General features: G+C 44.0%; 1 protein-coding gene and 1 non-coding gene across 2 annotated transcripts; both read right to left on the bottom strand.

Moving 5' to 3' along the window:
• Window positions 1-10: 10 nt before the first annotated feature.
• Window positions 11-15,408, bottom strand: si:ch211-166a6.5 (clustered mitochondria protein homolog). Its single transcript, XM_036527744.1, has 26 exons — window positions 15,208-15,408; window positions 13,350-13,480; window positions 12,653-12,824; window positions 11,945-12,082; window positions 11,472-11,632; window positions 11,232-11,386; window positions 10,936-11,058; window positions 10,100-10,235; window positions 9,832-9,924; window positions 8,636-9,390; window positions 8,424-8,497; window positions 8,228-8,332; window positions 6,405-6,505; window positions 6,165-6,317; window positions 6,016-6,078; window positions 5,492-5,727; window positions 5,298-5,382; window positions 5,024-5,177; window positions 4,797-4,936; window positions 3,487-3,567; window positions 2,684-2,809; window positions 2,366-2,475; window positions 1,762-1,855; window positions 1,375-1,503; window positions 943-1,016; window positions 11-728 (listed from the first exon to the last, which is right to left on the bottom strand). Exons 1-26 carry the CDS (start codon window positions 15,251-15,253, stop codon window positions 83-85), a joined length of 4,281 nt encoding a protein of 1,426 aa, XP_036383637.1. The 5' UTR covers window positions 15,254-15,408; the 3' UTR covers window positions 11-82.
• Window positions 15,409-16,274: 866 nt separating this feature from the next.
• trnaa-ugc lies at window positions 16,275-16,346 on the bottom strand. Its single transcript has one exon. It is a non-coding gene; the product is annotated as a tRNA-Ala (tRNA).
• Window positions 16,347-17,365: the final 1,019 nt, after the last annotated feature.

Here is a 17,365-nt window from a genome sequence, read left to right as displayed (position 1 = left end):
CCCCCCCCCCCTCGACTAACAGCAATGTATTTAACTGATTTTCATATTCCTCTGTCACACTTTGCTGGTCAAAATGAGCTCACTAATTATCAGCAGCTGGACTCCCTCCCTCTCCATTGACCTCTGCTGATTCTGATCCCTCTTTAGCTGCTGAGTTCCCGCCATCTTCATCAATTGCTGATGATCCTGATTGGCCATTAGTTGTCAGGGTATCTATCCCTGAGTCCATCTCTGCTGCTCTCAGTTCGTCATTTTCTGCCAAACTGTCACCTCCGTTGATCTCTGCTGTTTCCTGTTGGCCATTCATCTCAACGTTTTCTCCGTTACTGTTCTCCGCTGGTCCTGTTTTGTCATTAGCCACTATGGTAGCCTCTTCTGTATCTGCCTCACATGATTTCATTTCTTCATTGGCTGTTTGATCCCCTCTCTCCTCATTGTCACATGCAGATTTCAGTGTATCACTGGATTTGTCTTCTGCCTCTGTCTTGTCCATGGAGCTCATTTCCTCTTGAGAGTCTGTAGGTACATCATTCTCTTCATTCTGGTTAGAGACTTGTTGCGTTGGGCCTTCATTCAGTGTGTCTTCCCCAGCGACAACTTCTTTATTGGCTGAGTTTTCTTGTGCCATACCGCCATTGATGGTTCCTGCTGCTTCAGATTTTTCATTGGCTGCCTCTGCGGATGCTCGTATTTCTTTGAGTTTCTCCTTAAATTCCACAATCTTGTTTCTGAAAAAAGTTGTAATAATTATATTTGCCCACCATGTTTTTAACTCTTATAAACAGTTGCTTCTTTTATGGCTTTGTGTTGTTTTAGTCATATGGGCTTGTGAACTAATTGCAAATTATACTTTTTCAGCAACAAAATCAGCTGCAGTGTACTGTAACTCAACACTGACAAGTGAATTGAAATAACTGTCCACAATCACCATTTACTCCCTACCTGAATGTTGGTTGGAGGATCCCATTGACTAGAGCAAGCTGTTCTAATGTGGTTTCCATTGAGGGAGACAAATTCTGTAATAAGAAGTTATAGGTCAACCTTTTTTTGCAACACCTGAACACCTCTCAACAGTTTGTTCTTTCATCTCCCAATAGTACACCTACTTTGACTGTGCATAGAAAATTGTGGTCATTCAACTGACTAATCAAATGTAACTACAAAATTGTAAGCTATACTTAATATGAGGACTGAATGGCTGCATTAAAACTGCTCCCTGCTTCCCTCCGGACCAGCAGTTTCTGATCAGTGATTGGCAGGTGAGCAGTTCATGGTAAAGCTGACAACTCACTTGCTGGGTGCTGATCCTAGATCAGCGTTGCTGAGAAGGTCAGGGAGCCGTGTGTAAGACAAAGTGAAAGTTCATTCACTCACCCCAGAGGCAGGTGTGTCCGTGGAGTCTGCCCCACCCTGCCGCAGCGACCGCTCAACCTTTACAGCCTGCTGAGTAATGGCTCCAAGGAACTCTGAGCTGCACTTAGTCTGTGGGTGGTCATCACCACACTGCAAACACAAATACACAGACTGAGACACAGGCACCCTGACCCACTTCACAGTTTGGCCTTAGCTCTGAATAACAATTCTAGGGAAGTGTCACTTTTTAAGTACTTGCACAACATTTCCCCCCTACCCTGAATCAAAATTGTGTTCTATAACTATGTAGGTTAAAGCACAAAGTGGAATTCTATCCCCGGACTGAATCTTGTTAACATTTTCTGACAGAAGAATCAGAAGAATTGGTTGTGAGGAAGTAATTTGGACCTGGGTCTGGAACACAGCGAGCGCCTCTCTTTCGTGGGCCATAGCACTGCGGTAGTCTCCTACAGTGCACAGTCTCTGGGCCAGCAAGTGTTGGCTGCAGAAGGGGAGAGGAGAATCAAGAGTATTGTACATTAGGTTGTACCTGAATGTCAAAGAACAGTCAATCATGCAATGACATTTATACATATACATGTGATGGATGGTGATTGGTTGAATGCAGCAAACATTTAATTTGGGTTGGAAAGTGCTTGAAACTAATTTTATATTTCAACTGGGCATGTTCAAACCTGTTAACTAAGCCAAAAGTATGACAGCTGAAGCCAGTAAAACAGCTGAAGAAATCCCAGTGGAAATCCCCCACCCCTGCCTGGGATAGTTTGTTCTGAATCTGATTTTAAATGTGAGAGGTGAACTCACATAAAATAGAGGTACTTAAATAGCTGTCTTATTTCACTTGTGTTACTTGTGTTACTTGTTTTCACAAATATACAGTATTACAGATCAGCCTGGATCCTGTTGGAACTCTCTACTGTATATTTGTGAAAATGTAATCACAGTGGCAGCTGGACATTGATAGCTCCCTTAACACAAAGAACAGTCTTACTTGAGAGCAGTCTGCAGGTCATTGGGGCCACGGAAGAGGGTGTTGAGCTTGAGCGCGCTCTGTAGGTACTGCAGTGACAGCTCTCCCTGCAGCACCAAGCCCAGAGAGCTCTAAGAAAGAGAGAGAAAACTAAATGAAGTCATAGCCCTCCTCTCTTTGTGTAAACAAATATACAATCTTTATCAAGTCCATTCTCAAGAGGAAGAGGTGCGTTTTTATTTTGGCCTCTGACTGGCTCTCCTCATCTTGGTTCGTATTGTCAAAAGGAGCGGGGAAACACATTTCCGGGTCATGGGTAAGATGGGTGGGGAGACTTACGTCCAGAGTGGCAGTGTATGGGTGTTCCTCTCCATGGACCAAGAGCATCAGCAGCCGGGCTCGATATAGACAGCGCTGCGCCAGGCCCACCTCCCCCCCAGCAAACACGTACACTGCCAGCAGGGCCTAGGAGACAGAGAGGACAAGAACCTGGTTTACCAGGGCTACCAAGTGGACTCACGGGCTTCAAGCAAGGCATCTTTAATAAATGAAGGGAGCAAAAATAAAAGCCAGTAAAAGTATAAAGGTCTTGTCTTTCTGTTGCAACTGAAATGCCTAACAAGTGCCTAAACCAATTGCAGAATTTACAGAAGCCATCCAGAGTTATATATTTTGATGTAAAATCCAATAACTTTCTGTGACTTGGCTGCTAGTTTTTCTGTGGAGAACAGTGCATTTTGAACAGCTCAACATGGGTAATTAGGAGCAGCACAGGATAAATCCTCCCATTAGGGTTGAATTTATAAAACTATCATATAACACCCTAAAAACATGTATGGTACTCATGCAATCCATGTGTTATTCCTGTCATTCTGGACCATGGATTACCAATGGTTATCAGCTACATTTACTTCCTCCATCTGTGAAAATGGGATCATTTGTAGGACTTTACAGGTTCAGTTCAACAATCTCAGTAATCCAATAAGGGGTCACAAGAGGCCATATTTAATATTAATTTCCACAACATGTGGTATGAATTGAGACTCTTGAATTGGCAGCACATTGACAGTACTCTTCCTTGACTACCATTTAGAACCTGTGACCACATCCTGTAGCCTCCTCTCCCCGACACTGTCACTCACATATTCCTTGATGGTGTTGGGATGGTCGAATCCAAGCACTCTTTCGCTGATCACCACTGCTTTCAGCTGCATGCTCCGTGCCTGAGGAATGGAGAGAGGGAGTGGGGAACAGTATGACCCAGGCTGTACAATGCAGTGAGATACTGAAGGCCAATGGTTCACAAAGAATGAGCTGTGACCCATTTCTGAGTCTAAGGCAGCACTCCAAATAGATCTCAGGTGCAGATTATTTATTTTAAAAAATTATACAGATTTAATCAAATAATTTTACTGCACATCTACAAACCACATTTCACGAATTGGCCAATGACACTGATAGGTCCCAATACCTAACTTCAACTGAGTAAAATACAGTAAAGATTCATTTTCTGGTTGAGCTATAATTAATTATTGTTATTTTTAAATTAATAACTATTTTGATGTTGTGGGTCCTACCTTAAACTATAACTTCACCCCAAGTTTAAGATGTTGTTGCTTATGTTACAGTTTAGTTGGTATGCATACTGAAAAACATGATACTGGTTTGAGAGAGAGCATTCTCATACCCAGCACATGCACCTCATCTATTGTACAAGTAATGAATGGGCACCTGATTTTTCACAGCTGAGCTATTTTTTATTTGAATGCATATTTATTTTTGCATTTTAGCTGAAATTGAGAGCAGAGAACTCTCTGTCTCTCTGTCACTTCATGGCTATCTGCCTCCAGGCCCCGGAATGTGCGGTGAAGCTGGTCACACCTGTTCTACCTCATAGCACAGGCCAGTGCAGAACTGGAATGGATTATGCATTCAAATTCCTTACAGGAAGGTGTGAACCACTGTACAACAGCTGGACACTGTCTACAACTTAGCAAAGTATTTACAGACTGTGTTAATGCATAGTAATCAAGAATGACTTTCAGAGAATGAGTACCAAGGCTACAATCCACAGACAGAACAGGAGATGCATCAGCACTGTATATCAGGATTAGGTAGCCTGACGTATGTTGCAAAAACACATTTGGAATTCAAACTTGCTTGTGCTCATTGCTGTTTAAGCAAATTAAGAGACTTTCAATATGGAGACTTACAACAAAAACTGTCATATTAACATTTCTAATTCACTGTGAAATTACTCTTTCATTTTCCTCTCATTTGAGTACAATGAAAGTACTGCCTCATACGGCTCTTTCTTGAAGTATTGCTGTCCCTAGTTGCCTCTAAGAATAAACAAGAGCAGAGATCATTGTAACTGGCAGTTGCCATTGACCACTATAACAGGCAGAGGTATACTGTTGACTAGTTAGATGGCAGCTGGAGAAACACACACCTCAGCGCTGCGACCCTTTAAGTAGGCTAGCTGGGCCAGGGTGCTGAGGCAGGCACAGGCCTCAGGGTGCAGGTCATCACACACGCGACCGAACATGTAGGCCGCCTGCTTCAGCTGCTCATAGGCCTGTTCCAGGAGCCCTGTAAGGAAGAGTGCAGTGGGTCAGCAAGCCATTTACTCCTGGACCAGAGAACAAGAACCCAGGAGATATGAGCTTCACCACGTACCCTTCTGTATGCTGCTCTGAGCAGAATGGAATGCCTTGGAAGCATCGCTCGTTGTCATGGCCACATGCTTGACCACAGGGAAGATGTTGAGGATGTCATCGGGGCCAATGGGGGCCTTGTTGCGGTTGTCCAGCATGTACTCTCTTAGACGGAGCTGTGAACAAGCAGCCAGACAGCCATTGAGCCATATAGACGTGTGAGTCGGAAATTATTTCATATTGATTGCTGGGGAGTGAATACCGCAGTCACCAGTTAATAATTTATAAATACCAACCTGTATCCCAGCCTTCAGACACAGTTCTCGCAACAGGGACACCTTCTGCAGTCCATAATTCTCCACCAGATGGTCAACACTTGTACTGCAATGTCATAGTTACATGTTGAAGCAGGAGGTTGATACAGACTCCTTAAGGCTGTCTAGAAGCTTATTTTGGGGAAACAGCATTGTGTTGGTTTGATAACACTCACCCCAAGCCTTCTGTTAGGTCATAGGTTTCCTTGGCATCCTGGCACAGCAGACTCCACAGCTCGGTTCCACCAAGCGCACTCCATGCCATGCTGTCAGATGCCACTCCCCCTCCTCGTCCCCGTCTCCTAGATCGCTTCTTAGGCTCCTCCCCTGTAGAGGCGGGGCTAAAATGAGGCACCAGCAGGCAGCATAGGAAATGACTGACAGCTGCAGACAGGCTGGATACCTCCACACCCTGAAGACACAAAAGACCAAGGATTATAATCACACACAAAGAGGCGCAAAGGGCTTGATGATTTAGCTTTACGTGGTGCTGCATCCATTTAAGGATACTACAAAACTACAAAAAGTCTTTTACTTAAAATGATCCATTAAATTAATTACCTATTATTAAAGTCAGGTAGTACCAACAAATATATATACCTAAAACAGGGAACCCTTTATACAAGCTATTAAACGGTAATACCGCACAGACAGGCACACACACTCACTGACAGACAAATGGAATGGTGATTTTTGTTACCTGTAAGTAGCCATTGAAAATTCGTCGTGCAGAATGAATTATGATCTCTCCAAATGCCAGTCTCTGAATGAGAGAAAAATATTTGTAGCCATGTTCTCCTGACTTTTACAAAGATCTTTCGGATTTCAGAAAAGTGGTTAGGGCCTTACTGTAATGTGCTTTAGCCGCTCTTTGTGCTCTGACTGGCTGACAGCGCGGGTCACCTGACCCAAATAACGAAGGTTGATGCCTCTTTGATGCAGAGCGTGACTGAGTGTGGCACCATCCACAGGAGACACTCTGAACTGTAGGCAGTCATCCACCTGAGGCACACACAGCAGTAACACAACAAGATTAATGTGTGCTAACACAGCATACAAGTAGAGGAAATGAACTGTGGCACTACTCACAAAGGCCGGGATCTGCTCGGTAACAATGAATGCAGCAGCCTCTCGTAGTAGTCTCTCCTGTAGTCGTGTGGCACTGCTGTCCGAATTGGGGAATTCCACACCTGAGCACCAGAGAGCATCAGAAAGGCAAGTGAGGATTATGCCCATAGGTAAACACTGAGAAACAGCTGACCCAATAAACAACACACAGCCATCCCGTGAGAAAAAAAACTGATGTGTTTGACAACTCCTTTAAGATGATTGTATAATCTTTGCATGTGGTGTGTCAGATTTCTGTATTTGGAAAGAGCTTTGACAATGTAAATAGTGGTTGTATCATGTTAATGAAGGTAGTTTGAATTGAATTTTTTACAAAGCGGCAATAAGGCCCCCAGGCAGTAACAGACTGCTGTTGTGTGGGATAGGATGACACCTGCAGAGTCACACGGTGACTTCTGTAAGGATTATCACATAGAATTGCACCAAACAAGCCCAGAATTTGCAAGCTTTAAAAACTCTCTGATCAGTTTCAACACCAGCAACAGATAACACCCAAATGGTCATGAAGCAGTACAGATCAGCTTACATTGCATTAAGCTTACCTAGCCATCTAAGTTTTTGTTTAACAGTTATGTACGAATAGTAGTCTTATTTCCAATACCTAAAAAACTTTTGTGTTGGTGTTTAACGTTTGCAGCCTTTTGCATTCTTTAGACCCATATGAATTTTGTATTTCCTTAAATTAGTTTTTTTTTGGGTTGAATAATAGCCTATAGCTATGTAGTTACAACTAGTTACATTTGAAATTTTTCAATAATGAGTCCATGACAGGACTGATAAAATGTAATGTTTTGTTGGGTATATTATTATTATTTATCTTACTACAACAGCAACAGTTACACAAATGTCGTTCAAAATACAAAATACAAAATTCAAAAGTGGTATGGTATCATATGGTTACAGAGGTGTGAGACACCTAAGAAGCTACGGAGTTAAAAACTCAGGCTTTACAAGCTCTATTCACAGCACATAAACACAGAACATTTCTATTAGCCTGTAGGCGAATAGCCCAGCAGACACAGGTTCATGAATTAAATATCTGTGCTTTCTTACATCAGCTTGAGATGCATTTAGCGCAGAGAAACATCAGATGTGTGCTCTTCTTCTAAACCCCCTACTCTCACAGTGGGTCATTAACTAGCTAACTAGCTAGCTACAAGACTAGGACCTGATCACATAATTTTAATATCATTCTTGAAGATGTTTTTCATATGTTTTTTTTTGTTGCTGACACATCTATTTCTGCCAAACACAGTGTAGCCACATCTTGGATGCATCCAGTGGCCACCTAGGTTGCCACCTATACCTGGAGTGACCTACTTTCAACCACACCTCCCCTACAGCTGGCCTGAATGCAAATGCCATTTCAAGAATGGCATTGGTTAAGCTTGCCCATATACGTGCAAGTTTAAACTAGGCATAGTATGAAAGGCAGCTCCAAGATGCTGGCTCGGTGCCAGCTAGGTTGCAGGTGTGGCTCTTCAACACTTGAGGGTAGGCAGCTTTGAAAGAGCAGGGAGTTAGCAATAAGGCTGCAGTGTGATTAGAGTTTTATTGAGATAAGATAAGATCGACTTTATTTTCCCCAGGAAATTTGTAGTTGGCAAGTCAAGTTCTGCTGTACTCCTAAAATTAAACATCAGACATATCAACGTAAGACAGTAGCAATCAATGTCCTGTCATAACAAACAGATAGACAGCAGTATATCAGTATCCAAATTCACAATGTTTACAATGGTGCACTGAGGCCCACTCGTGTGGCGACGGTTCATGAGCGCAAATACCTGGGGAGAAGATGTCAGGGTTGAAGCGCATCTCGAAGATGATGTCACTGACAGAGCCCACGTCCTTGCAGGCCCCTCTCACTGCATCGGTCCCACGTGGATCCCCTGTGACATGCACACACCCAGACATTCAGAGACGACTCATCGCTGCACAGAACGCAAGCAGAGGAAACAACAACAACATCCCTCTCCTCACCATTCTGCACACACTCCTCGACCCCACCATTCTCCTCCATTCTTTCCCGCACACGCCGGGAAAACTGGGACGTCCTGTAGAGATGAAGAGAGGGAGAGAGGGATACATTCAGTGTTTGGGCAATGAAGGTGACAGAATTCACAATGGTGACTGATATGTCTCTGAAATATGGGTGCTGCAGGCAATGCACACTCCCCCCAGGTCAGGCTCACTTGTGCTGGATGAAGGCTTGTAGGAGCTCCGGGCGGAGCCGACACAAGCCGTGTGGGGAGCGCCTGGGTAGGCCTGTAGACGCGGAGTACGAGGCAGGCCAGCCCTCCTCGTTGTGCTCCTGCACCTCCTTCTTCCCATTCTCCTTCCCATTCTTCTCAGTGACCTGGAAGTTGGCATCAGCAGGCAGGATGCGGAAGAGATCTAGCAGGTAGTAGCGGCCGTCGGCCCCCAGAAGACCCTGGACATCAACAGACGTGAAGAGGGGCACCTGGTGGCCAGTGGGCCCCACTACTGCATGCCTCTGCACGGCCAGGCTCTTGGCGGCTTGGGCCAGTAGCTCCAGCAGCTTGCGGCGGTGGGGGCTTTCTTGGGCACCAGCAGCAAAGCCATAAAGGAGGCCCCGAGTGGGCCCAAGGCCCTCTGGCCCCCGGTCAGGCCCCTCTAATCCTGGAGCCAGCCCCTGAGCGGACAGGCGGATCCCTCGGTAGTCCACCACAGCAGTCGGCAGGGTGTGTAGGCCCTGCAGCGCCCCCTCCAGCTCGCTGTATGCTTGCACGCCCTTCAGCTCCAGCCGCTGGGCCGCCCTCCTTCCCCGCTCCCCACCCAGGACCCCCCCACCATCTCCTCCGCGGCTCAGGAATAGCCCCCCCCAGAGAAAAGCCGGGTCCTCTGCCCCTCCACTGATGGGGGCCACACAGCCATCAATTACAGACTCTGCTCCCTGCGCCGCCGCCCACACAAAGGCACTGTTTACCTAGACAGCAACACAAAAGATCATGACTGACTAACTGTCAGGTGTCAACTGACATCGTGGGAATTTGGGTGAGTAAGTAGTGAGTTTGTGTTTGCATAGCAAGATGACATTTGCATGAACCCTTCTCTCGTCATCTGCCCTACGGCTACCCTACGTGATGTTTCTTCTAATTTATAGTTACTGCAGGATGACATTCACATCAACCTGTTTTTTTGACCCATATGTAATGGCATTGAGAACTGGCCCAAAAGGAGAAAATGCAGGGAAATGGATAATTGAATCATATAAAACAATGAGATTCATACCTTGTGAATACCTTGTCATACCTTGTTCAGAAAAACAGCATAAGTATACCAGTGGACACAGCAAGAATCTGTCCTAGCAGGGCATGTGTTTAAAGTGTTCAAATGTGCTTATAGCTGTCTGTGAGGCAGCCAATACCTGCAGTAGGGCCCTGTCCCTCAGCAACCTCTCCTCCACGCTCCCCTGGGGGAGATCCCTGGCCGCCTGCAGCTCCTCGTTCCAGTCAGGAGCCTGGGAACACACAATCGCAGCAGCTTTACACCAAGTAACCCCTATGCATAGCGGTGCGCAAGGCCCTGGGCCCCACAGATGTACATGGCAAAGCATATATCACCACACAGAACATACGTGTGCAGTGTGCACATATCCAAAGCACACAGACTGATACACACACAGAGGGACCCACCTGTGTGCCTGCCTGCTCCTCCAGGCCCAGTCGGCTGCTGAAGGGGTTCCGGTGTGTGCGTATCGTGGAAGGGGGGCCCAGCCAGCTTTGGGTACGGTAAGGTGTGGGCATGCTCTCAACTGGGGGTGGCTGTGACCTGACAGGGCATGTAAAAAGTGATAAAAATAAATGCACTAAGTCACTCATGCCCTAAACTTGACAAATTATGTTGTCAAGTATAAATGTATGCTTGACAACATAATTTACAGCAGCGGACATGAATGAAGGCTCCATTTTTTCTCATTGCAAAAAGAAGTCTACACTCTCACTGTAGGTTTCTTTTTGCATGGTTCATACTCTGCTTTCTTCTTTTTAAATACAGCTTATAGCGCAATGCAAAATCAAAATGGCAACAGATTGAAAAAAGATGCTAAAAATGTATTTGTCTGCCCATATTCAGTATTCAGACTCTCCTTCAGAATGTGGTTGTGTGCTGGATAGGCTTTTGAGTGTGTAAGGTGGGACGTCAGTCCGGTGAACTTAAATGGCATATCTGTGGATCGTGGGAGTTAACTGAAAATCACGTGGACACAGAGAACATGCAAACTTCATACAGAACAATGCAAATATGTTAAATGCAAGCTGAAAAAGTCAGAATATGAAATGTGAGCTAGAATGATTTGTTCCATTGCATTCCATCATTTATGTGCAGTGCCTTTTAAAGTGGACCCTTTGTGTGCATATTTGTGCAAGTGTATATGTATAGGTGTATGTGTTTCTTTGCTTGTGTGTCTATATGTGCATGTGCGTATGTGTGTGTGTGTATGTGTGTGCTTTTATGTGTGTGTGCAATTTACCTGTTTCTGAGTGCAGTGATGCCCTTCTTGAACCCAGGGCTGATCTGAGACAGGAGGTCGGTCAGACAGTGAGAGATGGGTGGTGAGGAGGCAGGCCGTGGGTCAAACACATCCACGGTGGACCTGAGAAACACACAAAATCAGGTAATACACCACAGCTTCTCTCCTCTGGAGTCCATTTGTGCTGAGACAACTGAGGCACATGCCAATGAGATGCCATTGTGTAGGCTCATTATGACTGGCTGACTGACATGTGGGTAGGTTGGTGTGTGCTTCTATGGAAAGAAAAAACTAACCTATTAAGGTAGAATCCTCGCGGACAGGATGTGATGTCACAGGTACGCCCCTCTAAGGTGCACACACTTATGTACAGGAAGTCCCCTTGCAGTTTCCTAGGCCCTGGGGGTGGGTTCCAACAGCTGAGTGACAGGTCGAGCAAGAGGCTTGGGACCTGAGGGAAAGAGAACCATGGGCTCCATGTTACACTTGTACCAGTGCGTGCAGTGTAAGAGTGTTTTTGCAACATTCACTTGTACCTCAGTGTGTGTTCCGTTGGGCAGCAGGGGTAACAGAGGGCGCTCTTGTGAACCAGGGAGGATGTATTCTGGAGGGGGTCCTTCTGAGGGTGGCTGCTCCGACTTTGTGTCACTGACTGATCGCCTTGACCCTCTCCCGCTGGGAGCACCTGGGGAGAACTCTGGAGCAGATTCAAACAGAGAGAGAAGAGAATACTTCACTTCTCTTTAATCACTTTGATTATCACCTCTCAAATACCACAGTTTCCCATATGAATCCATTTATATTTTCTGGTCCTGAAGACAGTTTTTAGTCATTTAGTCATTTTTAGTCTTTTCAGCTGGATCTGAGCTGGATCACACACCTCCACTCATATGCTCCCCCTCATATACACACACAGTATCTTAAGCACAGACATACCATTACGGCCCCAGCTGCTGCACATATATTATCCCGTTCTACACACAAATGTCATCTCAAGATATCCCCCTACCTGAGCTGTGTGCAGGAGAGAGAGTGTCCAACAGGCTGGGAGAGCGGCCCTCCCTCAGGGCATCTTGGGGCCCCGCTGCCCGCAAAAGGTCCTGCAGGCGAGCCAGGTGAGCACGAGCACTTCTTGGGGTGTAGGGCTCTGAGGGGGAAGGGAGAGAGCTCTGAATCCATTCACAACTGAGACAGAAACAACAGCCAAGCCTCAAGCTTTTTCCTCAAGGGGAAATAAGAATTACATGGGAAACACAATTGTTTCTTCTTGCTCTCTTGCAAAAAAAACCCTACTGCCATCAGCTTAACTGAGAAAACTTTATTTCATTTTTTCATTGAGAAAGAATACACACCCTTCACAAACCTTAAATACGATCTTAAAATCAGTCAGACCCTGCTTATGATAGAATGATGTACATTACATGTTTCATTTCTGTGGTCTTGCTCTGAATGAATCTGAACTCAAACTCAAATGCAAAGTCTAACACTACAGTCCCTGATAAGACATCAATAAATTAATTTTTATATAAAATACAATAAAACATATTTGAAGTGCTCAGTATTTTTATACAATCTTTAAGTGAATAAAATAAAAGTAACATGATACACTTTTAACAGCATGAGAAGAATGATTCTATCCCACTACATGCAGTTCTTTTCTCAGTATTTATTAAAAGTGAAGTGCACTGTATTTTGAGAGGTTTTAAATGACCCTTACCCTCGACAAGTCTCAGTGTGGCCCCTGCTTTGAGGCCCTTGATGGCCTGCAGTTCAGTGAAGGGGTCCAGTATGGCACCAGAGTATGAGAGGGACAGGCTAGTCCGAGGGGCCACTTCCTCCCTTGCCAGCACTGCCAAGATGGTGTCCTGGACCAGCCAGAACCTATTTACCTGTATGCATGCAACAGCACACACCATCACCACACTGCACCGCTGAACTGTAGCCAGGCATGGTTATTGCACATGTCACAATGCACCAAACTTCAACATATTACATGCTCCTGATTGGTACCAGCCTATGCAAAACACGATCATAGTCGCCCTGTAAAGGTTGCCTATACAAAAATATATTGCAAATATATTTTAGAAAATATTTTTTTTTAGCTCAATTAATACATTGAAATAACTGACATATGTCAGTTATGGCCATTTGATATATTGCAATATATTACTGCTTTGCATTGATATCTTTTAAATGTATTTGCAGTATAATCTATATTCTCTGCTGAACAACATATTTTTCACTATATTACAATATGTTTCATTTTTGTATGGGTGTGTTAATAAAAACTCAGCAGATTTGATTCAGAAGGATTACATGTAACATTTGAATCATTCAATTGAGTACATTGAGCAGTGCTAAAGTAACTAACACGCCCATGCTCTCTGATGGTGCTAAGACAGCTAGCTCTTCACCTCTAGCTCAAAGGGCTCGATGCCTGGCCCCTGGAACTTCACAGGGAATGAGGAGTCTCCTGCCTCTTCCTTGGTTCCCACAGTTTTTCCATTGAGTGCAGCTCCTTTTCCATTTGTCTGGGCCAGGACATCTGAATACAGAAATTTAACACATTGGTCAATGGTGCTGGATGCTGGCTACAAGTATGAGCAGGTGTTTGCGCATTAAAGATGTTATTGCAGACCTTTGGACCCAACACAGAAATGAGTATGTTTGGGGAAATATATTTGTATATTTAAAGCTAGGAATAGTGTTATATAGCATGCCTTGGATTCTGATTTCGCACAACTGTTTGACCTATCCCAGAGGCTTACATTAACTACTGGCAAGCTTCGTCAAGCTACCGCAAAAAATCAGATGTGTGTGATCAACACTAATTTTCTGCTGTCATCTTCAAAAGCATTACACTTTCCTTGCCAGCACTGATTTCTGTCATCAAGCAGGCACTGATGCGTGTAGCATGTTACCTCCTGCAGAAGCATAGCTGACATGAGGATTTAATCTCTAACCAAACAAGACTCATCTTGAATCCAGGGAGAACCCGTTTGAACATGACACCTGGAGAATTTGCTTACAGGCAGCGATCTCACCCCGGGCACTCCGAAGGGACCCCTCCCTGCCCTGGCATGAGTACAGAGGCACACAGCCATCTAATGATGCCGCCCTCTGGCTCCTACCATTGAACAGTTGCACCTGCAGCACGTCTCCCCTGGCTTCCCAAAGCCAGGCTGACCCAGGGGAGGCAGGATCTTATCCTACCCTCCTGACTCACTGAGTTAGTCACCCCTCTGATTGAATGAGTTTAGGTATTGTGCTGGCTTTGGCAGCCATTTGGGACTCTCAACACTGACAATGTTCCCAGCTCTAAAAGACTTACTCACTAAGAATGAAACAAAGGGACGTCGCATATGCAGATGCTCAAGTCTTGTTAGCCAACCCCAGATTTAGAAGGCTGCAGTGCCTGAAGGCTTTTCCCTGTCATCTCTCAACCAATCAATTAATCATTGTCACTGACTGAACTATCTTGGAGTGGTAGCATCTTAAACAGAGCTGAAAAACCTGTTGAACTGCAGCCCTCCAGGACCAGAAGTGAGAGCTCTACAGAGGCCAATGTCTGCAAGGCTCCATTCATGCCACTGAAATCTATTCATCCATGTTTAGGGCTTGCATGTTACACTACTAAAAGCTCATAAAAGATCCTATTTGCACATTTTTTACCAGGTGTCATTGATGTCTAAAGCTGACTAAACTCTTATAAATATGCTGTTTGGAAGTTAGTGCACAGTATGCTACAGAATGTTACTTCAGCTATTGATGTTAAAAATAATACACCACATTTGAATACTGTGCCAGCTGCTAAACATACAGTATAGAATAGAGTGTTTGAAACTGCACAGCAGCATAGTTTTAAAAGTTACCCAGTGGTTACGAATTAATAGCAATCTAATCACTGTTAAAGAAGTTACTGCATCTTGGCAATGGAGGACCTCTAATCAATAAGTCAGATTGGAACACTGGTACCTAAACCAAACTCTGCATATTAATTGGCCAGTTCACAGAAGGAATTCAACCTTGCATTTACCTTTGATGTAAAAAATGTTTTTACTCCGCATTACATTCCAGTCTTTTCTATTATGTACGCTTTACAGTATGTTGTGAAACTTTCATGACAAAGCATATGAAAAAGTTTAAAATGAAGTTTAAATGTGTAAATCTGGTTAAAATAGTTTTAACATTTTGATATAACAAGATCTTAGACATTATAGAATAGTATTCAATGCACCACCAGAGCCATGCTAAAAGAGACACTACTCTCACCCATAGTTTCTGGGTCTTCTCCTCTTGTCTTCACTGTGTACTTCATCACTCTCAGAACTTGTCTTTGTTTGTCTTTCCCCTTCTCTGGACAGCAAGTTGCAAGAAGTTGTCAGTAGCCCTCTCTCCCAGTCTCTCTCTCCTTATGTGCGTACCTGTGGGAATGGCTGAAATGGTCGTTACTTAGCTCCTGTTGTAGCTCCCAAAGCCGTCCCCCTTATCTTCGCTAAGATCCGCCTTTTTCTGCTCTGTACCTTCACCACACCCTCCTCTTACTCAACAACAACACCCCCACTGAAACACACACAGAGTCTGGGTGTGGCACCTTCCCCTCCTACTCTTCAGTGCTTTTACTAATTCCCCCCCCCCCCCCCCCCCCCCCCCGTTCTTTCTCTTTCTCTTTCTCTCTATTGGCACCCTGTAGGTAGGGTGTGGCCAAAACACTTTCTCTGACCCCAGATATGTAGCAACTAATGTACTGAGATACTTTCTGTAAATGTTGCTCTGCTGTACTGAGATTATATACAAATGTACCTGGTATTCTGAATATATACTTCCCCACAATGACACATAGTGAATTTGCTGTAAAAACACAGAACATGTTTTTTTTTTTTTTTTTGGGAGGGGGAGGGGTTAGAATTTTCTGATTCATTTTGACTCCTAGTCAGATCCTAGTGGATCTCAGTAACAATAACCTCCCTAGAGGATCTCATTAACTTTCTTTAGTGGTCTAACTGCAAAAGTGCCGACATAGGTGTTAGATTTCTGAGCAGATGCGTACGCTTCCTACATCATTTAATGGGTTCTGATCCGCAGTGTTTTTAAAAATAACAAAGTGATTCAGTCTGTATAAAGGGTATTAACTTGTGCGTTTGTGTAACATTTTTATAAGCACATATGAAATGTTAGCAAAGGTAAACCCAATGCGTTAGCATATCCATTATTCCCTCCCATTAACCTGTTTATTAAGTATTTATACTCACACGATTGGAGACAATTATGTATCGAGCGAAGAGATCGAAAACGGCCAGAGCTATTTTATTAGTCGCTGCTGTCTCAAAAGTTTTCCTTGGAGATGCCGGGGATTGAACCCGGGGCCTCATACATGCAAAGCATGCGCTCTACCACTGAGCTACATCCCCTTCCTGGTTTTCATCGCTTCCAAATAAGTCTCTTGACTGCTCATTGTACGTCCGTTCAGGTTTCATGTAAAGTCTTGTAGCCTGACCTGAACCTGATGGAACCCGACAAAACATTGGCTTGGGTTGACCTGGGGTTGGTAGGGGAGTATAATTCTGTTATGGGTCTTTCGGTCGGGTCGGGCTCAGAGTTTCTGCATTTAAACTGTTGAATGCACTGCTGTTTATACTCTGGGCTAAAAGTTCATTTTGAACGAATGGCATGATCATGGATTGATTTAACGTTTTTAAAGCTGTCGAACATATCAGCTGAATGGAAGATTCATTTATTCAGACAGGAATAACTTATTCCACCTAAGCGCTTTCCGTTTTCCCAAAAATGGCTGTTCGTTTTATTGAGGGGTTGAGCTGCGTGTTTTTTTTTTTGTTTTTTTTTTTACTTGTTCACATATAGTTCACTGTATCGTATTCATTTTATTGTTATGTTTATTTATTTTGGAATGAAATTCAAACCACATCTGCATTTGTTGGGTCTTTGGTAGTACAAACGCCATAGTAGGTAACTGTTTCTTATGCTGATCGGTTACAAATGAATATATAACATTTCGCAACATTTCGCAACTTTATTTATATTCAGACATAGAACAGAAGCTTTATAAAATGCATAGGTAACACAAAGTGCACATAAAAACTAAGAAGTCTTTAAAAAAGACTTCTTGTCTCATCTACCGGTTGGAACAAACGTCTTGTGCCATATAATGCAGGCATAAATGTCATAGGAATGGTATCTGATCTGCCAACATTTTTTTCTCAAACATATTGGTTTTCTTTGACAGTGATTTGCCTTTAGGGATTCAAGCATGAACCTGAAGCATTCTCCCAAACGTTCCTCTCCAGAAAATATTATATTTTCGAACATTTTCCTAGCATTAAGACATTCTTTCCACATTGCATATAGTAAAACGATATTAGAGAATGCAGATTATCACAGTAGACATGCAGCACTGAACTGTGCATTCAAT

The sequence above is a fragment of the Megalops cyprinoides genome, chromosome 4 (genome assembly GCF_013368585.1).
Source record: "Megalops cyprinoides isolate fMegCyp1 chromosome 4, fMegCyp1.pri, whole genome shotgun sequence".
In the NCBI taxonomy this organism is placed as follows: Eukaryota; Metazoa; Chordata; class Actinopteri; order Elopiformes; family Megalopidae; genus Megalops; species Megalops cyprinoides.
The sequence above is the reverse complement of the archived record's forward strand: the minus strand, read 5'-3'. Positions and strand labels throughout refer to the sequence as shown.

Bases quoted from the DNA above. Each gene is read 5' to 3' on its own strand.
- si:ch211-166a6.5 (XM_036527744.1), bottom strand. From the start codon at position 15,253: ATGAAGTACACAGTGAAGACAAGAGGAGAAGACCCAGAAACTATGG. The intron at 13,481-15,207 runs GTGAGAGTAGTG...TTCTGTATTCAG, and splicing joins AGAAGACCCAGAAACTATGG to ATGTCCTGGCCCAGACAAAT. The intron at 9,925-10,099 runs GTGGGTCCCTCT...GTGTGTTCCCAG, and splicing joins AGGAGCAGGCAGGCACACAG to GCTCCTGACTGGAACGAGGA.